This window comes from Mustela nivalis (assembly GCF_964662115.1).
Source record: "Mustela nivalis genome assembly, chromosome: 16".
NCBI classification, from domain to species: Eukaryota; Metazoa; Chordata; class Mammalia; order Carnivora; family Mustelidae; genus Mustela; species Mustela nivalis.
The window spans coordinates 32,906,543-32,932,111 of NC_139035.1; the positions used below are offsets into that span (position 1 = coordinate 32,906,543).

Genomic DNA, 25,569 nt, shown 5'->3' on the forward strand with positions numbered 1-25,569 from the left:
TAAAGTAGTATTCTTTGTATTACTATCGTTCAATAAATGAAAATGTCACTTGAATGTTTGTCGGTTTACTTGTGGGTTTGGAATGAGATGGTATATTAGTCTATGTATATTTCATTCTTTCTCATTATCTAACCTTCGTGAAAGAAACCATTCAAAACAAAACAAAAAAAACCCCAAGAACAACTTTATTCCTGAGGATTCTTCCTTTCTGAAAGATTCTAATGAGCGAGACAACATCTGGTGCATTCGTTCTGAAGCCCTCCCCGCAACCTTGCTGCCCTCCCCTCAAGCCCCTCATGCATATTTCATTTGTAGATATTTCAGGCAACTTGTGATTGGGGGGACAAACCATTAGGACCAAATAAGGATGATTTGATTATTAAATACATAAAAAAGGCAAGTCCAGGATATGAAGCACAGCATACAAATCTTTAAAAAAAGAAACAAGAGAAAAGATTTACAATAGGAGCTTCTGTGAAAAGACTTGATTGGAATTACAGGCATTTAAGTACTCCTATAATTATCGCAAATATCAGATATATATTAGGTTTCAGAGGAAACAGAGGGAAGAATTGAGAAAATGGTTAATCTATATCTCGTTCTTAGATTTCAAATTTTCAGGGACAGGAGTACAAAAATGTTAATTAAGTCCACATACTAAAATCCCCATTAAAAATCTGAGTCAAAAGACAAATACCTTAAAATAAAAAAATTGTTAAAATTGCTAAACCGAACTTTTTCCTATGTTCTTTTTCTTTCTGTGTTACAAATTCACATAGCTAGGAAAAGGCTTAGAGCAAACACTGCTGCAGACCCAGAAACATACTGGTTTGCTCATTAATTACCTTCCGTGTTCATGTGCACTGGGCCTATCTGTATAGCTGTTTTTCCCTACTTACTTTGCTTGATATGTATTGCTAACAGCAGGAAAGAAATGACTTCACTTAAATCATTATTCAAGTCTCAAAAGACTATCTAAATAACAATATAGAGACATGACAAATTACCCATGCTATGGTATCTTCAAAGTATTAACAACACATGGGACCAAAATAGTAAATACTGGATATAACTCAAAGAATAAGGTTTTACCATACTTAGTCACATACTCTTCAATAACATACCTCAGGAGGTTTGAATTCTTCAATTCCACCTTCCATTTTCTGTTTAAGTGCACTGTTAACTTGTTTAGCATTCTGAACCTTCAAAAAAATAACCCAAAATATGAATCAGATCTCATTCTTAGGTAAACATATGAGTACTCAGTAAGTGAAAAGGATATATACCAAATCCATCTTAAATTTTATTTCAGGAGGTCAGACAATTACATTTTACCACACTTAGGCCACACAACTAATACCCACATCAAGAAACTATATATATTAACTAATTATATGTAACCAATATATCTCTAGTAGGCCAATAAACAGTCTACAAATTAGAGTATCTGAGTATTTTTTAACAATGTCTGTTATAAGACAAATGGTATACAGAGGAATTAAATTCCATCCATATTGCTCATTACTATAATGTTTTAATAAAAATAACAATTATCCCAATAAGAATAATAATGATGCGAGTGGATAGTATTAGGTGTTTATTAGGTTAAGCATCATTGTTGGTACCTCACATGTAATAATCACTTAATTCTCACTACTACTTTGTTAAGTAAGTATAATCAGTTCTGCTATAACCTGACATAGGCCTTCTCAAAAATCACCCCACTAGGCAAAATTGCACAATAAAAATCACAGGACTTATGGGGAAACAGAGCCTGGGACGAACACTGAGAAACTTCATCAGTGACAAATTAAAAAAAAGACAGGAACCTCTAAAAATGATAGCAGATTTATGCATTCTAAATAATAAAGAAATTTACAAAGGCTACAATAAAGATGGCACTTTACCTTGGAAAAGACCTCAGGTTACTTATAGAAGTGTCAAATAATTGCACCATGTGAGTTACTGGGTAATGGTAGGAGAAGGGTTATTCAAAATCAAATGAAAAATTTCAACGCCAGCTATAGATGTGTGTGGTTCATAACATATAGTGAATTGAGAGAACTGGTACACATCTGAAGTATTTGGGTATATACTCAGCTAGATCAGTTTTCCACTGATAAAAATAAAATATAAGCAAATGCAAAATTCACATTACACTCAAATTGTTCTCTAGTATATTAATTGTGTTGGAACAAATTCATGTTTTCAAAATAAGCATTATAGCAGAACTGACTCTACTTTTACAATACCCACTTTACAGATGAGGAAGGGAGGGCACAGAGACGTCCAGAAATGTTCCCTATGCAACAGACAGATGCAGCAGAACCTGAATGTGAACCATGCCAAGTTTTTAACTATCATTCTACTAGCAATATTATTAATCTTTACCTAGAATATTAAGGATTAAGATTTTTGTTTCTTCATTTGTTTACATGTTTTTCTTGGCTTGTTTTTTCCCCCCTCCAGTATGAACAATCAAATATTTATAAAGTGACTTGTGAATTTTTTATCTCAGAGATTTTAACACGGCTAAAATGTAAAAATCTAGGTTGATTCAAATGTAGTTAGTTGGCCCATCATGTTATACACACAAAGATAAAAGGTAAAAACATAAATTCCTTAAGGATTTCACTAATCAGTGGGGAGATAAATAAATATAAAAGTATAAATATAAAAATATTTATATATTTCCATAAATATATAAATATATGTATTATATAAAAATATAGAAATATAAAAATGTAAAGAAAGCTCAAATACCTAATGTAGACTTGGAGGAAGAGAGAAAAGAGAGCAAATATTTTGTATTCATGTTAACACACATGGGTAATAGGGAAAATAGGTTTAAATTCTCCCAAGGAGATGACACCCAGATTTAGTGTCAAAGGATTACAAAGAATTAAGCCAGCAGGCAAGGTTTGGCTGGAATGCCTTTCAGGCAGAACAGCATGTAGGAAGAGTTATGCTGGGACAAAACAGGGAATCTGAATTCTGCCTAAAGACTGAAGAAAAGATTTTATTTGTTTGTTTGCTTATTTATTTATTTGAGAGAGCATGCGCACGCATGCGAGGAAGAGCTGAGGGAGAGGGACAAGCAGATACAGTGCTGAGCGTGGAGCTCATGTTGGCCTCAATCTCACAACCCTGAGATCATGAACGGAAACACTTAACAGCTTCAAGACTACTTGAAATCTTTTTAAAGATCTTACAGGCAGGGACGCCTGGGTGGCTCAGTTGGTTAAGCAGCTGGCTTCGGCTCAGGTCATGATCCCAGCATCCTGGGATCGAGTCCCACATTGGGCTCCTTGCTCAGCAGGGAGCCTGCTTCTCCCTCTGCCTCTGCCTGCCATTCTGTCTGTCTGTGTTTGTCTGCCTGTGTTTGCTCCCTCACCTTCTCTCTCTCTGACAAATAAATAAAATTAAAAAAAAAAAAAGGTATTACAGGCAAAGTGTTTTATACGTTCTCTAAAAAGAAAGAGTGCTATGGTTTGGAAGATAGGAATTGTGCACATGTTCATTGTTCAACTAAAGGCCAAGCATTCAGTCAAACACCTACTATATACATTAGAGAGCCTGGTGTCATAAAAGCCAAAGAAAAGGAATTCCAAGAAGGAAGAAGGGGTAGTCAGTGTCAGATATTAATGAGCAGTGACAGATTCAAGAAAAATAAGAACTAAGAAGAGGGCACAAAACCTGGCAATTTGTTAATAAATAAACTTAAGATAGCTTTTTCCAGTGGTAGAACTGGGATGGTGTATGGGGCAGAAATTACACCGGAAGGGTCAGAGAATATGTGATGGGAAGAAAGCAGAGGAAGCTAAGATGGTAGGTATTTCTTCAAGAAGTTTGTTGGATAAGAAAAGAGAAATATAAGAGCTGTTTGGGTGAATAACCAGGGTCAAGAGATAGAGAAATAGGAATGTTTGGGATAGAGAAAAACTATCTTGATCCCATACTAGACTGTTGCAGGATTCTTACATTTTATATAAAGTAGTATAATATTAACTCTAAGGATAACATTGTAATACCTAAACAAGGATGATATGGTAGGCTGAAGATGCATACTGTAATCCCTACAGCAACTACTAAAATAAAAAATGCAAAGGGATACAGTTGAAAACAAAATAAGATGATGTTACACCTCTCTAAAATCCTTCAGTGGTTTCTTAACTCACAATGAATTTTAAATTTAACAAGACCTTTTGATCAATCCCTATCTATCTCTACTGTAACCTGCTAAAGGCAAGTAGAAATTAATGAAGAGCTTCAAAATGAATGATTTTGATCATACCAGTATTTTAAGAAGATCACACAGACAACAATGTGTAGCATGGAGCTATAGCAAAAGTGAACAGCAAGGAAAAGCCACAAGACAGTTATTGTCAGGGAAGAGGTTATAAACACCTGAACAAAGGTAGTAGGGATGGGATTAAAAATAAGGAGACTAATTTAAATAAAATTTCTCAGGTAAACTTACATAACTAGTTTACTACTTGGATTTGTGTGTTGGGGGATGTGACAATAACGGATGAATCAAAGCGGATTCTCATGTTTCAACAGACAGGGAACAAAGAAAAACAACCTTTTAGGGGTAAGATGAGAGAGCTAGCAGGTAGCTAGAGATACAGCAATACAGAACTTGGGAGAAAAGTCACAGCCTGAGAAGTAGATTCAGAAGTCACTGGCATATAGTGTAAGACTGCTTGATACAGACCAAGAAAGCACAGACTTAGAGGAGTTATTAGGTCTAAGGGATAGGGAAAACAACAGAAACCTATCTGTTTCTGAAAATGAGAGGGGGAAAAAATGAGTAAAAAGGCCAGTGACCAAAGAGCAACCATTAGCTGAGTACTTACTATGTGCTATGCACTGTTGTAAGCACTTTTCATATATTACCTGCTTAATTTCTCCCAAGCATCATATTATCTACATTTCAAGATGAGGAAGCAGAGTTAAGAAGAATTAACCAGACACTAAAAAGAAATTTAAAAAATAAATAAAAATTAAAAAAAAAATAGAAGAAGAAGAAGAGTTATCCAGCTCCCCCAAGGAACTAGACAATGTAGCTAAGGTTAAAATTTACATTCACTGACCCTAGATCTTGACTCTTAACCATGATTAACCTGATTATGATGATGATATATTTCTAATACCATGGCAGCTACTACTGGTGACAATGAGGAGGATGAAGAGAGCAGCCATTATTCACTGAGTATTCAAAATGTGCCAGACCCAGCTCAAAAATCTGCCAATAACATCTCAACCAACTCCTACCAACCTGCAAGAGAAGTATGAGTATTTTATCCTTAATTTCATAGATATAAAACTGAAGCTCAGAGAAATTCTATTATTTCCCAATATCACAGAGCTAACCAGTAACAATGCTGGGATTCCAATTTAGAAAAGACAGAGGCATCTTTGAATTTGGAAATAAAGTAAATTTTAAAGAGTGGAGCTTATGTAAGTGGGTAGCTGAGAAAATCCGTAGAAAACTTAGTTTACTGAAATGGATGAACAGAATAGACAGAATTATTAAAAAGGTGATTTTTATAGACTACCTGACGCTTTAAAGAGATCAGCTCCATGTCCAGTTGCCGCAGGATGGTGTTGGCTGCATTGGGACTACAGGAAACAGCTACCACATCTTCCTGGGTTAAATACATGCCCTTAGGGGGACGGCATTTAGATCGCTGAGAATGATGTCGGTGTTGTAAACTCTGATACTCTCTTCTTCCAAGTCCAATCTTGCTGGTTTGGACAGGTTGCTCAGTATTACCCTAGAAGAATAAAGACAGGTCATTATGTATAAACCAAAGAAAGTCTATTACTGGAAGTATCTGCTACACTAAGTACACCTATAAAATACTTCTAACCAATTACATTATGTAGAAGTACACACACACACAGAAACACACACAGCACTCACCAACTGGGGGTTAGACAACATAATGTATCCTTGATATATCCACTCAATAAAATGTTTGGTTTCTAGCCCAGAGGACTACAAACAAATGAAAAAATTAGATTCTAAACTATTCTTGTTTGCTTCAAGATAGAATATATTTTCCCTCAGCAATAAAGGGCTTATAAAACAGAAAAGCTGTTAACTCATGAAGCGCCGAGTTTTTTAGGAAAATCTAAAAGGGGCCAATTAGAATTAGGACAAGTGGCAGATAACACTTCATTCTCACTTCAGAGCTGTTGAAAGAGAACTATGCCTCTGAAGATTAAAAAGGACACAGAATGATCTTGATCTTGACATTTCTAAACTCGAAATCTATTCATCTATGAATAAAATAGAATGTGAATTTGTATTTTGAAAGAAGTTAGGACAGTTAGAATAATAAGGACCATGAACTCTTAAGTAGGATTTCATTATTACTTGTAATATTCTTAAACTGTGATATAAAAATACGATGTTTTTCTGCTTCTGAGACAGGAATCCACTTGAAACAGTGGCCATTAGGTTGAAGGCCAACCTAATTTCAACGGATGGGATTACTGTTCCAATAATTTAGAAAAGGAACTCTAAGTCATAAAAACAACTGTATAATGAAACATAATCCACCTCACTGCTTAACAACTAACTCAAAGCAACACATGGCAAATTTGATGTTCAAGGAAATTCCTCCCAGTGTAGTACTTCTAAAATTGCTGGACCAAGTATTTTTTTTTTTAATATCTTTAAAAATTTAATTCTGAGGTGGCAGGGAAGTGAGAAAATTCCTCAGAGACCTGAAATAATGAGAAAGCCACAAACTAAGGGTGTAAGTGAGTATAAAGGAGCTGGCATATACCAAGGCACAGGCTTCAATGGACAATAGGTTTAAGTCACAGGAGATAAAGACAGACCCCTGCCAGGGAAACCCATCATTGTGTGAAGTAGGAAAAAAAAAAAAAAAAACACTCCTGTCTTGTTGAGGAAGAGAATGATCAAAGAAAAACATGCCTACCTCATCCTTAGCTGAATGAAAAGTAAAGATACCCAAAAAGTCGTCCCTGAGATTTCCTAATCACAGGCCTACACTAAAGCTGGTTTGGGGACTAAATTTATATGAATTGTCTGGCCTGAAAAATCCCAAATCAGAAATTTAAAGTATGTCAGGTTAGTAAGATCTTCAGACACTTAGCAAAAGCAAATGCAAAGTGTCTCTAGCAGAATCCATTTTAAACCCCGTCTCAAAAATTTTCAACAAGTATGTTCCAAAGAAAATGATTTCCCAACCACAAACTTCTAAACAGCCCCATGAGTGAGAGACGGCAGAAGCAAACTATAGAATTAGCTCTGCAGTGACTGCAGATATTAGAGTTACTGGATAAAGGTACTACAATAAATGTGTTACACGTGCATGAAGAGATAAATTGAATATATGGAATATTCTTTTAGTAGTCTATCAAAACTGGCTAAGCAGATATGCAAAAGAACTGAACATAACATCTAGAAATTTATAAATATTATAAGTAAGATTAGAAACTCAGTGGATGGATTACTTAGCAGATTAGACAGAACTGAAAAGAACAATAGTGACTTAGAATGAACATAGGGTAAAAATTACCACAACGCAGGGCAAAAATATGGAAAGACAAAAACGATGGAAAATGAGTGGTTAAGAGACATGTGAAACTTCATTAGATTTCTAAAAGGATTCCCAAAAGAAAGAATAGAGAATGAGGAAGACAATATTCAAAGAGGCAACAAATGGGGATTTTACAGAACTTAAGACATAGGACTCAAGAATTATGATGAATCCAAAACAAATTTACAAAAACAAAAACAAAAACAGAACAAAACAAAACAAAAAACCCAGTCAGATATTTTAAGGTGAAACACCACTAAAGACAAAGAAGAGACCATAAAAGCAGAGAAAGAGAAAAACACAAATTACCTCCAAAGGAATGATAATTAGTTTGGCAGCAGACTTTTCTGCAGGAATGACCAATATCAGAAGTAGTAGAATATTATCTTCAAATGAAATAGACACCAAAACTATTTATAAGTAACAGACTCTCACTAAATTAACCTGTGTAAGATATATTTCAGGAAAAGGGAAATGATTTTTGAAGAAAGGTCTAATATTCAAGAAAGAATAATGAGTAAATTTTAAACATGTATGCAAATACAAATAAATACTGACCCTATATTTGAGAAATTTTAAAATATAAGGTGTAACTAAACTAGGATAAAAATTGCATACATCAGGAGGGCAGTGACTGAAGTCAAAGCCTTTTAAGGGCCAATATTAATCATGAAGTCATTAAAATATATATATATATATTAGACTTTAAGATAAATACACAGGAAAAATTTCCAGGGTATACAATAAGAATAGAAATATATTTCTGTAACAACCCAAACTAGCAGAGAATAAAAAAGTAGAACCGGAGATGATTAAGTCTTAATGCAAGGAAAAAAAAAAAAAGAGCAAGCCATGAAGGAGGGGAAAACTAGAAAAGGCAAGTCAAAAAAAAGGTAAAAATAAGAAAGAACAAAAATATACACGGATACACAGGGACTAGACTCTCCAGATCGATTATAAAATCCTACCAGTATTTTCCTCAGAAAGAGACAGACTTAAATTGGGAGGACATAGAAATATTGAAAAAAAGAAAATAATTAAGATAAACCAGGCAAATAATAAATCAAAGAAAGATGGCAGAGTTATATCAGACAGAAGATATTACAAAATACATAAAAATTTTTGAAACCTGGTTTTGAAATGGATTCTTCTAGAGACACATACTGATAAAAAGTTCAATTCAGTAGCAAAATAAAACAACTCTGGACTTCTATCCTATGCATCTAATAACAACAGCTTTGAAATATAAAGAGTGTCACCTCTCAATTAATGATCAGATAAGCAGGTAACAAAAACCACATCAGCAAGACAAGAGAACACAGATTTCAAGCACAGAACTGACTAGACACAATTAATAGACACAGAATCCTGTACCTAAAAGAGTAGTATTTTCTTCTCAAACACACATGGAAAAACATTTGTGAAAATTTTGTATTCTAGACTTGAGGTTTCAAAATATGCCATCAAAATCCTCAACATTCCAGCCATTGAGGAGTGGGATCTATATTTCTTCCCCTTGATTCTGGATCAACTTCAGTAACGCACAGTAACCCACAGAATGCAACAGAAGTGATGTTGAATAACTTCCAAGGCTAGGCCAGCAGAGGCTGGGTAGTTTCCACTTAGTGCTTTTGGAATAAATGCTTTGGAGAAAACCAACCCATGGTAAGAAGCCAGATTAATCACAGACCACCAGGTTAGAGAGGAATGCCAGATGGCAGCTAGCATATTAACTACCAGTCATGTAAGTGCGTTGAAAACATCAATTATATTCTAGTTGATACTGAAACATAAAAACCATTCTAAAATTAGGAATAAGGTAAAAATATTTGTTATCCTAACTTCTTTTCAACATTATAAAGGTGAATCTAGTTCAGTAAGGGAAGAAATAAAAGGCATGTAAGAATTAAAAAGAAATAAAACTATTATTTTCAGAAAACATAAATCTCTTCATAGGAAATGCAATCTACAAATAAATTACACAAAGGTTTCTTTTCTCCCTGTATGTCAATGGAGTATTTATTAGGGCTTTTCTAGGAATGCATAAGCTTTAAGAGCAAAGGTCCAAGAATAGCCAACTCCTTACTCCTTAAAAAACACCACCAAGCAGTGGGACTTATACCCTAACAGCCATCAAGACTTACCATAAAGCTACAGCAATTAAGATCTTGTAGGACTGACAAGAGGAGCAGAATAGATAGTCATGCATATATAAAAACCTCATATATGATAAAGCTGCAGACCAGCTGAAAGAGAGGAACTCACTTCCGTATTAGGAAACACAAGTAAAAATGGATTTCTACCTCACATGAACCAACCTTAACTACTGACAGATCAAGGACTTAAATGTAAGAAAGCAAAACTTAAAAGCTTAAGTTTGAAAATACAAAGGAACACAAATTGAACCTGTACATGCTTCTGATGTAATAGCTGTTCATCAAAAGCTATGCAACACATTTAACTAAGAGATCAGTAGCCAGAATGCAGAAGGAACTCAATAAGAAGATGAACTTTCATACATTCTGTCTTTAAGAAAAAGACAAAAACAACCCCAGAGGAAAGGAGGTAAAAAAATAAGCAAACAAACAAAAATAGGATTTTTCTTTAAAAAGACACAATAATAGACAATAACAGATTGTCTATTATAACAGATAGAAAAATATTATCACAGATAGAAAAATATTCAGCCTCATTAGTAATCTGATGAAATTGAGAACACAATGATACCATTTCATACTACTAGATGTATAACATTTTAAAAGTCTGAATATATCAAGTATTGGCAAGGAAGTGGATTATAAGTACAATGTGGGGGATGGGGACACTGAGCTTCCCTGCAATCAAAACTCTGTATAACCTGTGACTCCTCAAAAACTTAATCACTAATAGCTTACTATTGACCAGAAGGCTTACTGACAACACAATGGATCAACACATCTTTTGTTATATATATTATACCATATTCTTAAAATAAACTTAGCTTGAAAAAGGAAAATGTTATGAAGAAAATCTTAAGGAAAGGAAATCTACAGTATTGTACATATTGAAAACGTTTGTATGAAAGCAGACACATGCAGTTCAAACCTGTGTTGTTTAAGGATCAACTTTACTAGGTAACGGCAAATATGAACACGGTTAATACCCTAGAGTAATTCCATTCCAAACACTACAAGGGTAGTATTTACTCAATAAGTCACTGGTGGCACAATCCCTAATGTGCTGTGCATTTCAGGAGAGTTGGCATGCCTTTCCTACCATGCCACTATAATAATGAAAAACCCCTCCATAATTCTAAATTCCCCTCATGGGGGCAATACAAAACCTACTAAACCTGAGAAGCACTATTCCAAAGGAATTCTTATGTATGTGTATTCAGGATATATTCTCCTCAGTATTGTGTATGATAATAATAAACTGGAAATGCTGTCCCTTGATAAGAAACAAGTAAGTTGTGGCATACGCATACAATGGAACACCGTAGTATAGTGATGAAAATGAACTGCAAGAAGATGCTAGACAACAAAATGTGAGTAGCTGAAAAACATATATAATATGATTCCATTTATATAAAGTTTGAAATAGACAAAACTCAATTACGGTTGCTCAGAGATACACACATGTGTGATAAAACTACAAAAAAAGTAAATAATTGATAGAGTTCAGGATAGGGTTCCCTTTTCAGGACAGAGGTTCTCTCTGGAGAGAAGGGAGAGGGGTACGATTAAGGAAACACACACACAGGACTTCTGTTTCTTAAGCTCAGTGAGGAGATGCTAGCTGTTTTATTCTTCTTTAAACTCTACATACTCTATGATACTATATACTTCACAATTTTTAGAAGTTTATTAAAATTCTACATAATGTGTCAATACCATGCAGAAGCAGGTGTGCAGATCTGCGTTAAAGGCAATAATATAGTATCACTCCTTCCTGTGTCCCCATGATCTGTGAAAGAACAGAGGAATGAATGAACCTGCTGACAATACATTACTTGCCCTGGACCACAATCTGGAGGATTCCTGTAGCATTTTTTTTTCAAGATTTTATTCATTTCTTTGAGAGAATGAAAGAGAGCACAAGCAGCGGGGAAGGGCAAAGGGAGAAGCAGACTCCCCATAGAACTGGGAGCCCGCCACCATGGGGGCTGGATTCCAGGACCCTGGGATCATGACCTGAGCCGAAGGCAGACACTTATCCTACTAAGCCACCCAGTCACCCTCCTTTTGACACTGTTTAACTTATACTTTTCTTATGCGAACAGTATGAGATCACAGTCAAATAAAAGGCCAAATGCATAGAGATCATCTCGCATAGTTGGACAGAACAGTATTACACGTACATAAGTTCCCTGGATAACTCAAGTCCCTAATCTCTTACATTTGTACAGTAAGCAAAAAGCTTATAATGTGTATTCACATTCATCATAGTAAATCTGACAGAATGCTTACTATGTTTCAGGCTCTGCAGATAGGATTCTTGCTCTTCAAAGGCTTACCACAAAGGGATAGACAGGTGAAATAGAGAACCACAACGAGTATTTCAATAGATTTAAAGAAAAATAAGGAGGTGGTGTCAATTCAAGATAAAGCATAAGAGAGAGTTCATAAAGAAGTTACATCTTAACAGAGTTATGAGGAATTTCCTAGGCAGATTTGTGAATAAAGAGAATCCCAGAGGGCGCCTGGGTGGCTCAGTGGGTTAAGCTGCTGCCTTCAGCTCAGGTCATGATCTCAGGGTCCTAGGATCGAGTCCCGCATCGGGCTCTCTGCTCGGCAGGGGCCTGCTTCCTTCCCTTCCCCTCTCTCTGCCTGCCTCTCTGCCTGCTGTGATCTCTCTCTGTCAAATAAATAAATAAAAAAATCTTTAAAAAAAAAAAAAAGAGAATCCCAGAAAGAAAAGACCATCATAACCACAGGACAAAAACCAGGGAACTAAACGACTTTTCTAAAACACGGTTAGTAATCCGAAATATGTGGGGTGGGGTGGGAAATGCCTCACTAGAGAGCTTTGTGTTTTATCCTAACCCTATGGACAAAGCCATGGGAGGGTTGCAAGCAGTAAATTCGGATTTAGAAAGATTGCTTTGGCAAGAGGGTTAAAGAACAGACTGGAACGGAGTGGTGTGGAGAATGTGGAGACCAGGATGGAAGACAGAAAATTCCAGTAATTCCGAGAAGAGATGTAAGGCAGTTGTATGGAACATAAAGGACAAAATTCAGTTATTTGAGAGAAAAACTGAAAAACAACAATAAAACAAATAATTAAGAAAGTATAGAATAGTATAATATAAAATAATAACAAAGAAAAAAGTTATTAAGATTGAGACACAACAGTTAAAAAGGTAGACAAAGGGCACCTTGGTGGCTCAGTCAGTTAAGTGTCTGCCTTCAGCTCAGGTCATGATTCTAGAGCCCTGGATTGAGCCCCAGATCCCACATAGTGTGAGGGGCAGAGGCAGAAGCAGACTCCCCACTGAACAGAGAGCCCTATTTTTTTTTCTCTCTCTCTCAAATAAATAAATAAAATCTATTAAAAATTTTTTAAAAATTAAAGAGTAGCCAAGAATCACAGAAACGCCAATACTGTACTATATTTTAATAACCAGAATTTAAATAAAATCTGAAAAATAAAATAGGCCACTGGACAGGGGTGGGGGGGAAGAATCACAGAATCGTGTTACAAAAGTCAAAGAAGAGATTTTCAGGAAAAGGGAGGGGTCAGTAACTTGAAATGATACAGAAAGCTTGAGCAGAATACAATGAATGTGGCAGTTAGGTTGACATCTCTCAGCTGTTTCAGTGAAGTGAAAAGACAGAACCCTGACTGGCACAAAGTCAAAAGTGAAGTAGTAGGAAGGAGCAGAGTTTTTCTAGACTGGTAGAGAGATAGTTACACTTTTACACAGAAGATGTGAGCATAATTTGGGCTGCAATGAAACGGCTGAAAACACGGCATTAGAGAGGGATAACTGATGGGAAAAGTCCTAGTCCTGACACGAAGGGACAGATAGGATCAAACAAGAGGAGAAGCGTTCAGGCAGACTTTATTCAGTAAATGTTCCTGAGTATCATTTCTATTAATAGATCTGTAAGGGGCACCTGGGTGACTCAGTAGGTTAAAGCCTCTGTCTTCAGCTCAGGTCATGATCCCAGGGTCCTGGGATGGAGCCCCACATTGGGCTCTCTGCTCAGCAGGGAGCCTGCTTCCCCCCCGACTCCCGCCTGCCTCTCTGCCTACTTGTGATCTGTCTGTCAAATAAAATCTTTAAAAAAAAATCTGTAAGATTTTTAAAAGTCTGATCGTATCAAATACTGGTAAGGAGGTGGACAAGGAGTACTATGTCAAGTGCTGCGAGATACAAGATGTACAATGTAACTCAGTCTCTGACTTCAAAAAGTGTATAGTCTAGTGGGCAAAATACAGTAATTTTAATGTACTAAGCATAAACATGCTCAGATGGAAAGGGTACTAAGTAGCACAGAGGTCAGGGAGAAGGGCTGGAATTTAAGGGACTTCCTGCTTGGTATTTTCTCTGTGAGATTATCAGGTTAAATTTTTGCAGGAGAGTGGAGAGAGGGTAGGTGATGTACAGAAAGGGATGCAAGTTCAGAATACCTGCTCACATAATGAATAAAACAATAGTATCTTTTACTCAAGATTTATTATGTACTGGGGACTCTAAGAAGTGCTTCTGTATATATGACCTCTTTGATTCCCACACAATCCTAATATTTTCACTTTACCAAGGGAAAACAAGAAGTTAAACACTGAGAGACGTAAGGACTGCACTAAGATCTGAAGCCATTTTATCTAAGTAGCAACAATTTATGTGATTATGCCATTTTCTCCTGCTGTGCCTCTCAGACCAAGAAAAGCAACAGACCCAGCATTGTGGGTTCATAGGGTTAGGGAAGGTATAGCAGAGCATAGGGAAATGGGGACTTAATACTAGGGATATAAGAGAGATACGGGGAATACAGCAATTTTAAGTAGTTGCTCACTAGGTCTATGGCTCAGAGAAACAAGGCCGACTTGGGAAAAAATGAAGGAATCAAGTAATTTGAGAACATTTAGCAGTAGTAGGAAAATTTGTAAAATAACAAATTGAGTTAAGAGTAGGATCTTTAAAATGTCACTTAATAAAAGTGTTGAAGATGATGACAAGGTCCAAGATGGGCCAATGGCATTGAGGAATGGTGGTCATTAAATAGGATGAAGGTACCTTCTGTCTCCCAATTTCGATAGTCACTATGTCACAGATGTCTATACCTCATAAGACTTTACCCTTCAATATTTGATCTATTTTTCACAATTATGTAAATCCTTGCCTACATAAATGAGTCAGTATATCAATTTAGCCTTTTCCTAGTGATTTTTTAAAAGATTCTATTTATTTATTTGACAGACAGAGATCACAAGTAGGCAGAGAAGCAGGCAGAGAGGAGGAAGCAGGCTCTCCTTGGAGCAGAAAGCCCAATGCGGGGCTCGATCCCAGGACCCTGGATTCATGACCTGAGCAGAAGGCAGAGGCTTTAACCCACTGAGCCCCCCAGGCACCCCTTTCCTAGTGATTATAAATCATCATCATCATCATCATCATTTGGAGGAACAGGAGTGCTTTTCTAGCTAAGGATTCTTCCATCTCTTCCTTTGCTGTCAGTATACCACTACTACAGATCATCACCAACTTATAATGGTTCTGGTTACAATTTTTCAAAGTTATGATGGTGTGAAAGTCACAGGCACTCAACAGAAACTGTACTTTGAATTTTCTTCTTATTCCAAGCTAGCAATGTGCAGTAAAATGCTCTTTCATAATGCTAGGCGGTAGCAGTGAGCTGCAGCTCCCAGTCAGCCAAGTGGACACGAAAACAACCGATACACTGACAACCACTGTGAATATTTACAATCATTCTGTGTTTCACTTTCAGTACAGTATTCAACTATATGAAATACTCAACACTTTATTATAAAGCAGGCTCTGTGTTAGATCATTTTGCCCAACTATAGGCTAATGAATGTTATGAGCATGTTTAAGGTAGGCTACGCTAAGTGATGATGTTTGCTAGATTAGGTATATTAAATACATTTCTGACTTGCAATATTTTCACTTTATGATGAGTTTACTGGGATGTACCCTCATTGTAAGTTGAGGGAGATCTAATTTCTAATTTCTAATTTGCTATAATATGGACCAAAACAAGTGTTTTTAAGAAAAACTGGGTAACAAAACTAGAAAGCTTAATTTTATACTCTATTATATCATACTATATCATCTGAGGGCGTTCTATTTCTTTTCTCTGGATTAAGGACTAGCGATTGTGACAGGGCTTTTATACTTCTGAGTGGATGTGATAACCCAATAATTATTTAATCTACTGGCTAACTGGTAGTTCTAGATATTTTTCCAAAACTCTCTAACATTGAAAATTACTACTTCCTACATTATGATATAAAAACGTTTTTCTTAACATGAAGTATAGTTCATTCTTCTTTGCATGGATTTGTAGAACAGTTACAAGCACTCTAATGATCACCATTACCTCTTTCTTGGCTTCTTTTTTTGGATCATAATCACTATCATTTCCATCCATTGGGTGTGTTTCTTCCACATCATCATCACTGAGAAGAAACAAAGATTAGTAAACTTAATTCCCTTTTTATTCTATTCCGGGAGTTTATTAAATTGCAATATACCTTGCTAATAATTTCACTAGACATTTCCAAAAAAACAAGAGTGTCCTTGGGAAGATTACCTCCTATAATTTAGACTGCTGTAGTGTTTAGAAATATTTATCTTTTGGGGTATATAGAATCATGTTAGCAAACATGTATACCAAAAAAACAGAGACCCAATAGGATAGATATTTAGAAAGAATACCATTTGGGAAGGAGAACACATATATTAATTTGATATAGTACTGATTATTTCATCTCTCCAGTTGGAGGATAAAGATAAACACCAGTAAGCAGAACGGTTTTATACCACCAGAAACATACAGCTACAATAATGCTTCAGTTAGTCAGGTAATGGTGCTCAGGCAATTATGGAAAAAGCATGTTCTAGAGAGTGTGTTTCTTAATGTATTCTAAATATATGTAATGACTATATCGGTACTAAAAGGAAGCACTTGCAAGTAGAGTTAAACACAGCTCACATACAACACAGTTGTCTGCTGGCTACAATTAACAGTTAAAGAAAAGTCCTTACTATTAAGATTTCTGATCATTCAACTCTTCCTGCCAGAGACAAAACATCTTGAATGGAAGGTTACATTACATTTACATTTACAATGTGTTGTAATAATTTTTCTGCCTTAGGAAGTGTAAACAATTCAGTAAGTGTCCTAACAATGTAACTATATAAAGGCATCCAACCTACCTGTCACCCTGATTATGTCTATTGGCTAGTTTACGAGCCTGGCGATCCATCAAGCTTGTCCTGGATCGAGTTTTTTTCCAGGAATAGTAATATTTTACAAGGCTAGCAATTGTCTTATCTGGAAGCTAGAAAAAGAAAAGTCATGTTAATATCAGCAAATTTAATTCACAAATTCTGATTAACAGAATGAATAATATTTCTGATACTATTCTTTGATACTTCAAGGCATAGATGAAAAATATTTTCATGGGTATATTTATGAATTATAGAACTAAAAAGTACTGTTACAGCCATAGTAACCCACCACACCCATGTCATCGACATTTCTGAATATTCCTATTTGTTCCAAGAAGAAAGGGGAGACAACAGTATCACAAACATGGTAAACATCTGTTCCCAGCACAACATTAGCTTTCGGTATTTGTTTTTCTTAAGGAGTTACTCTTCTCTTCCCACCTCTGTAAGTTGAAATGTTAAAACTAATATGTAATTAACATGCCTCAAAATTTACCAATTTAAAATGTACAATGCAGTGGTTTCTAGCATATTCACTAAGTTCTGCAAACATCACTACGTAATTCCAGAGATTTTCCTAAGTTCAAAAAGAAACATCAGTAGTCATCCTCTGGTCTTCCCTTACCCCAGTCTCTGGCAACAAGTAATCTACTTTCTATTTCTATGGATTTGTCTATTCTGGACATTTCATATAAATGGGCTCATATACTATATGACCTTTTATGCCTGGCTTCTGTCACTTAGCATCACGTTTTCAAGAAAAGCTGTTCAATTTTCAACAATGAATTTTTTAAATTATTGTCTTAACTCTAGGTTTTAAGATGATAAATAATAAAATCAGACTGTAGCTACCAAATAAAGTCTCTGGGTATTAAAATGACTAATCATCATGCACTGATTTGTCATACTGGCAAACAAGGACACATACGCCCAATCAATAAGGCTCTCTTTAATACTTAGATACATTTGTAAACATTATCTAATTTTCATCCATTCAGGTTAAGAGATTCTAATGCAGCAACTTCTCAGGTTTATATTCTTTTGACACAATACTAAAAATTTAAAAACTAGAAATAAAGAGTTTTTCTCCTTAAAAACAATAGTGCCTGTATAATATTAAAATACAGAATTTTTTAAAATTGATTTTCATATCCAAAAGAATATATTAGAAAACCCTAATGTTAAAAAATGAAAACATTTAAAATAAAAATGAAATTGTGATTTTCTTCCTAGAACCACAATTAATACACATATATTTAAATCATAACAAAAAATTATGATGAAATAGTACATAACTGTCATGCAGTTGAGTGGTTATCAAAAATAGGGTATATACAGGGATGCCTGGGTGGCTCAGTTGGTTAAGCGGCTGCCTTTGGCTCAGGTCATTCTCAGGGTTCTGGGTCGAGTCCCACATCGGGCTCCTTGCTCCGTAGGGAGCCTGCTTCTCCCTCTGCCTCTACCTGCCACTCTGCCTGCCTGTACTCTAACTTTCTGACAAATAAATAAATAAAATATTTAAAAAAAATGAGTATATACAAATATATAGGTATCTGATATAGGTATCAAATATATAGGTATCAAATACGTTTAAACATTAAAATTAGACTGAAAACTTTTCTGTTTTTAGAATTGGGAAGTGTTTAATAATAGCATATCTTTCAGGCACAAATTACAGTAAAACTAAAATTACCATACCATTTGCTGAATCCTGTGAAAGCTCTTCCCATGAAAACTAAAGGCTTGTTCAAACAGGACTTTATCTTCCACTGTCCACTCATCCGGAAAGGGAGTGAAATTAGGGAGATCAGCAAGGGACTTCTCAATGTTATGTTTATGCCAGAACAACATGCCAAGAGCCTTTGAAGAGAAATCATTCCCCTTTGGTTTTAATGGACTTATGTTCCATCACACTTAAGAGAGTTAAACACAAATTAGGTTAAAATCTTAAGCCCATGACTTCAACTGAAGATACACTCACAGTTTAGAGCTTTTAATCAGGGATGCCCAGGTAGACCTCATTTATTTATCTCTTTTAAATCAGGGCCTCAGAACAGTGAATGTTCTTACATACCACATTTGCTGCATAATCTAGGAAAAACAGTGAACTGAAGAGAGTGACTATAATTACTAAAGCAGGTTTGTTGACTCTTATTAAGACTGACCCATATTTACTCATTTGTCAATGTGTGGAGAAAACATGCTAAAAGGAAAAATGTCCAGTAAATATTTGAAGAAAACTATCAATCATAATATTAAACTAGAAGTGCTCACTTGAAACGTAGTAGAGAAATATTTGTTTTAACCTTTTAGAAGTACCATGGGCTGAACAGTTCCAAGGAGTACCTCAATGCAATCTTAATAATATTTACCACATATATTTCTTAAAGTTCTTTATTATCATAATGCATAGAAAGAATCATTATGAGGCATATTGATAACTTCAATGACTTTATCACCAAATCATAGTAAAACTCAAAATGGGGAATTTCTAACCTTCCATAACCTTCCCTTCTATTGTTAAGTTGTAGGTCTTTATCTTTCCTATAAGGTATCAAGTACCAATTTCATTTTTAAGAAGAGATTTAGCAACTTTTCAAATAATGCATTTTAAAATTAATTTCTGTACTTCAGTAACACTCCTTTAAAATCAACATGAAAATAAACATATGTGCAGTCACATTTTAAAGGATTAACATCTCAAACAAATATTAAACAGAAAGCCAAAAATTAAAAACAAAATAATCAAAGGCTTCAAAATTCACAAAAAAATTAACTATGTTTAGATAAACATCTCAATTTCTAGAAATGACTTTGTATTACTTAGCCATGGTAATGACTATAAAATTAGCTCTTAATAGTGCAGATTACAGATAATTCATTTTACTATTACTTATGATAAAGGTTGATCTAATAATTAGTTGAAAACATTTAAGAATCTATATTTCATTTTTCTTTTTTCATGTTCTTCATTCCTTCACTACAAGGGATAATGAACCATATGCCCCAAATGGATCTTCTTTTAAAATTATCTAATTAAAAAAAAGCCCCCACAAGTAAATTAAAGAATTAAAAATTAAATTTAAGAAAAGCCCTTCAGGGGCACCTGGGTGGCTCAGTGGGTTAAGCCACTGCCTTCGGCTCAGGTCATAATCTCAGGGTCCTGAGATCGAGTCCCGCATCAGGCTCTCTGCTCAGCAGGGAGCCTGCTTCCTCCTCTCTCTCTGCCTCCCTCTCTGCCTGCTTGTGATCTCTCTCTGTCAAATAAATAAATAAAATCATAAAAAAAAATAAAAAAGAAAAGCCCTTCATAAGTTATTTCATTCAAAATTGAGAAGTCTTAAATACTAAATAAAAAGTTTAACTTCTAGGTCTTTCAGATTAAAAGATCAGAGAGAACTGGGGTGCCTGGGTGGCTCAGTGGGTTAAGCTTCTTCCTTCGGCTCAGGTCATGGTCTATGGATTCTGGGATGGAGTCCCGCATCGGGTTCTCTGCTCAGCAAGGAGCCTGCTTCCCTCTCTCCCTCTGCCTGCCTCTCTGCCTACTTGTGATCTCTCTCTCTCACTCTCTCTCTCTGTCAAATAAATAAATAAAATTAAAAAAAAAAATCAGAGAGAATTACCTGTACTCAAAAAAAAAAAAAAAATTTCCCTTTTTGGTTAGCATTTGCCAGAATAATCTAAAGGCTTTGAGATACTTTTAAAACGCAAAGCAGAATAAGAAACAGAGGTATTGAAAGAAAAATATTCAAGCCCTTGAGATGAACAATGTTTACAATAAAAGCAAAATCCCTAAGTTTAAAAGGTCAGACTTTACTAGGCTTCTTATGTTATCTATAAAATTGGTGGAACTGCAATTTCTTAGGATAGAACCAACCAGATGTTCTTTGGTTTTGTTAAGTACTGAGGCAAGCTTTAATACTAAAATGTTTCTCTACATACCTGTTCCACATTGTAGCCATGTTTCTCCTTTGCAATTGCAATATATTCATCCACTGCAATGAAACAATGTTATATAACTATATTTACTTCAGGTGCGCAGGGCTTTTTTTTTTTTTTTAAACAAAGCAAAATAAAAATATTATATTCCAGGGCTCTTCCAGGGAAAAGTCATTTTCCATGAAATGTTACAAAAAAAGACTTCTATTTCTATAATCAGGAGCAGAGCCTTCCTTGATTTAAAATTTTACTTAGTATGATTTATTTCTAAGATTATATAGCACATACTTATTAAATTCAATGCCATTTAACTATTTTTGTATACAAAAAAGAATAGTCTGTACATAGTCAATAGAACCTAACTACCGTGTAGAATATTAGATAATTTCTTCATTTTTCTGTTACAGTCTTTATTTGAAGAGATTTAGCTGCTTCAGATCCCATCTCATAGTAAGAGTTGGCCCAAAGCCTTTACCTTCCCACTTCTGACTGCTGTACAAAGGATGGTTTATCTATGGTTCTGTCAGCTATACTTAATAATGACATGTTCAAGTATGCTTCAGTAGCCCTAAATTTTCTTCAGCTCTTCTTGCAAGCTATACATAAGGTATCTGAATATTTCATTTTCATTCAACATCCATATGTAATCAAGCCAAAAAACTACTTAGATAAGCACAGCTTCAATGATGAGGTACTAGCTATTTTAAGGCCTTATTTCTGAGAAGTCTGCCATTTCAGTCAGCAGGACTGTTTTACGTGAAATTCATATAGTCATTCCTGTTTGATCCTTTTTAAAAGTTTATATATAAAGTGCATATATATATATACATATTTGGAGAAGCAGAGGTTAGGAATTCTGATCCCAGAACAGCTAGTCTACCAGGGCTTGATTCTCAGCCTTGTTGTGAGTTTTTTGACTATAGGCAATTAACTCTTCCTTTCTGTACCTTACTTTTATCACTCTAAAACAGTACCTTCTTCCTAGGATTAAATGAGATATATTATAATCAACTGTTTAGAATAACACATGGTACATTTTAGGTACTTTATATGAGTTTGCTATTACTATTAGTCAATGTTAAGATAATTTAATATATAAAAATGATATTATAACAATAATGCTGTTAGAATAGTAACTATTTTCGATGGATGCTATTATAGTTCCCTAAGACTGTAAACTTTTGAAGAAAATCCAAATATTGTCTTTTGTTTAGAATTTAAATACATAGTACTTAAACATAAGATAGGCCTAAATATATGCTGTTTTTAACAAAAATGTCCTACAGTCCTATAAGTAGAAGGCTAAACAATACCATTCAATCTATGGTTTCCAACTTTGGCTGTGCATTAGAATCAGTGGGGGAGCTTTTAAAAAGGAAGCTCAGGAGCACCCAGCTGTATCGGTCGAAAGAGAATGCAACTCTTGATCTTGGAGTCACGAGTTCAAGCCCCATGTGGGGTACAGAGATTACTAAAAAATAAAGTCTTTAAAGACAAATGAATGAATAAAATAAAAAAATTAAAAGTTAAGTCCAGACTCCAACCCTTAAGATTCTGATTTAATTGGTTTGAGATAGACACTAGACATCAGCACTGTCTTTTAAAAGTTCCTCCACATGATTCTAGTGCACAGCCAGAGCTGAATCCACTGCCCGATATCTTTGGTCTAGAATATTCTACATGGGCACCACACAATCAGGATATGCTAGCTTTCTAAATTTTATTTTCCACCTTCTTAAGAAACGCACCACTGTACAAAACAGTGGTAGGACAGCAGAAGCCAGTGATACCCTGATGCTCAGTTTATGAATGAAAACCTTTGCCATGTAACAAGAACTGAACCAGAGAAACCTGATAATCTCCCTCAGGTTTCTCAGTATACAGTCCCAGGCCAAATGTACAATTTTGTGTTTTCTGTTAAGAATGCCTCAAGGGCATGTAATTCCTAGATTACCAGCTAGACCTTTTGCTGGTATTCCCAAACTGTCAAATAGGAAGAATTATCAGGTATGCAGCATCATACTCAATTTTCAATTTTTAGTTCTCTTATTGCATCAAGAAGTACGCTTAGCTTACTATTCACATGACATACAGAACATCATTAATTTTCATAGGACTAAATAAACCATTATGGGACATCTCTAAGATTTCGTAAATATTTTTATAAGACAAGATTATTTTACAGCTGCAAGAATAGCTGTGCAGTGGTTTTCTGTTTGTCTAATTAACAAATTCAAAAATAACTGAATGGAGGGGTGGGGATCTTAGTTTTGTTACCTGCACGTTTCCTATATCTGATGTGCCGCAAAGGATCAGGTCCGCTACATCACATTGAAGTCTAAAGCCACACCATGATTCAAGAAGTGCATGGTCAATGATCCAGAAGGTCTCCGTCCAGAAATGGAGAGCTCAAAGATGACCTGATTGATGGCTGCTGAAGTCAGTTCTTTCCCCTTTCCTCTTTAAAATGGTAATGATAGTGGGCTCTCTGAAGTTTGAAGGCATTTCTTTACAGCTCCATATACTGAGGAAAAGCCTGTGCAGATGTCTATATAGTAACTCCCTCCCCTGCTTGAGGATTTAAGCAGCAATGCCATCAGATCCTAGGTATTTTCAGTCTTCCTGGGCCTGACACAAATTGGAATGATCAACCCACTATCTTTCAAAAGGAAAAACATTCTAATATAACAACCTCCATCAAAAAACAAAACAAAGACAAACTGTTTTCTTATGAGAATCTCAGCGACCCAAAACAAATATAAGTTGTATTTTAAATTGGTTGATAGAATCCTATTGACATAAACATTCAATTTCAGAAAACTTACATTTAGCATCTGGGATACTGTGATATGGTGACCACACAAGCATTCCTCCATTATCTTTATCTGTGTACTTTGTAGCACCTAGGGAAAAAAATTCATTACTTTAAATATGATGGATTTTATGTACATTTAAAATTAAGTATAAACAAAGTAAATTTTTTCCTATTTTAGTACAGTACCTGCAAGAGGACAAAGGAACCAAGTACAAGGAAACAGAAGAAAAACAGAGTTTACATTAAATATACTAAGTATTTCATTTATAGAATTGAAGAAAATTTCACAAAGACTGAAGTTAACCCCATTTAAATTAAAAAGAAAGACTTTCTTAAATACACTATAGAGCCTTATTTCTTTTTTTTTTTTTAAGATTTTATTTATTTAGTTGACAGAGAGCACAAGTAGGTAGAGAGGCAGGCAGAGAGAGAGGAGAAAGCAGGCTCCTTGCTGAACAGAGAGCCCGATGTGGGGCTCAATCCCAGGACCCTGGGATCATGACCCGAGCCGAAGGCAGAGGCTTTAACCCACTGAGCCACCCAGGCGCCCCTATAGCCCTATTTCTTGACAGGTAATACATTTGATTTAACCTTCTAAACATTATTTGTGAGTCATTAAAAATTCTGACTTTTAAAACTAGAGAATACCTCAGGTGGTAAGTTATATCTGTTTGCCCCATAACCTAATGGGTCAAGACTACCATCATTCAAAAATACTTATATCTGCTTTTTATGTTTTTTATTTAGTCTTATTCCTTGTGAGTCTGCCAACTGTTCCTTTTGAGCATTAATTTCACTTATTACAGTTTATATTTATAAAATTATGTGCTCTGTTTAAGAGGAAAACAAAGTCAAAAAATGTAAAAGTTAATAATGCTGTTTTTTCTTGAAATAATCAAAGTCCACCTCCAAACGTAGAAGCACAACATTACTGTTGCTTATTTCTAACCTGTTATAATCTAAAAAGTCAGAAAAATCAAGCTCTATTAATACTACATCAAGGATAGAGTCTGAATGAAAGCCCAACGCAGCTGTCCCAGTGCCAAATGCATGCCTGTGGGTTCTGTCTTTTAATTACTCGGTGGTCTTTTTCTGGATTCTTTCTAATTCCTAGGTGCATTCAAGTTAATTAAAACTATCAAGAAATGAAGCATTGTTGCTACCTACTTAAACACTTGTCTATGAATGTATCATAATTGACTTTTGTGAGGTATTGATAGCTACCACCAACAAATGGCAAAAATTCCAAAATTACTCATTATTCATAGAACATTAACAGAATTTTGAGGTTAAACTATAATCATTCATAAAGTTATAAGATATTTGGAATAAAGAACACTCACCTCCAGGGGTAAAGGAACTAAGGGTATAACATCAATCTAGAGAAGTTATCTATCCAAGAATAATCTAATATAGTTTAGTAGTTTTTAACTTTTGGAGAATCACTACACATCACTATTGCATATTCAATCAACACACTACAGAAAATTATAATTATATATTGTTAGTGAAAATATGAAGCTAAGATTGTTTAAAAATTGTATGTGTTTTACTCTAGGGAAAAATTTAGGATGGAAAAAAGAGAAATGAGAGAATAGTACCAAAGAAGTAGAAAAATCGTATTTATAAAATGAATCTAAAAGCAAAGCCTACTGCATTTTGTCATATTTTTAATAAAGAGGACAAAAATCTAAGACTTTAAAAAAATGCAAAGTAGAAGTACATTATCTAAAATTTATATTCAATGAAAACAAATTTCAAGTTTTTTAAAAACTTCAAAAATAAGATCTATATTAAATTTCTAACCACATAAAATATAAACACAAAAGCAAAACTGG

The 25,569-nt window shown here is 35.0% G+C and overlaps 1 protein-coding gene across 12 annotated transcripts in view; it reads right to left on the reverse strand.

Annotated features, from left to right (window-relative positions):
- Positions 1 to 25,569, reverse strand: part of LOC309850283 (REST corepressor 3) — a 51,357-nt gene that overhangs the window by 17,220 nt on the left and 8,568 nt on the right. For 10 of the 12 annotated variants that reach the window (XR_014304164.1, XR_014304165.1, XM_082703988.1 and 7 more), the window contains exons 3-9: positions 23,742 to 23,819; positions 20,920 to 20,972; positions 18,676 to 18,837; positions 16,963 to 17,087; positions 16,124 to 16,202; positions 5,562 to 5,780; positions 1,125 to 1,202 (exon numbers count right to left, since the gene is read on the reverse strand). Coding sequence is in view for 10 of the 12 variants with exons in the window: in XM_082703988.1 (XP_082560114.1) it covers positions 1,125 to 1,202; positions 5,562 to 5,780; positions 16,124 to 16,202; positions 16,963 to 17,087; positions 18,676 to 18,837; positions 20,920 to 20,972; positions 23,742 to 23,819 (794 nt within the window). In the remaining 2 variants the exon portion in view is untranslated. Of the gene's footprint in view, positions 1 to 1,124; positions 1,203 to 5,561; positions 5,781 to 16,123; positions 16,203 to 16,962; positions 17,088 to 18,675; positions 18,838 to 20,919; positions 20,973 to 23,193; positions 23,471 to 23,741; positions 23,820 to 25,569 lie in introns of those variants that run through there. The other 2 variants (XM_082703989.1, XM_082703983.1) reach the window with 2 other exon arrangements.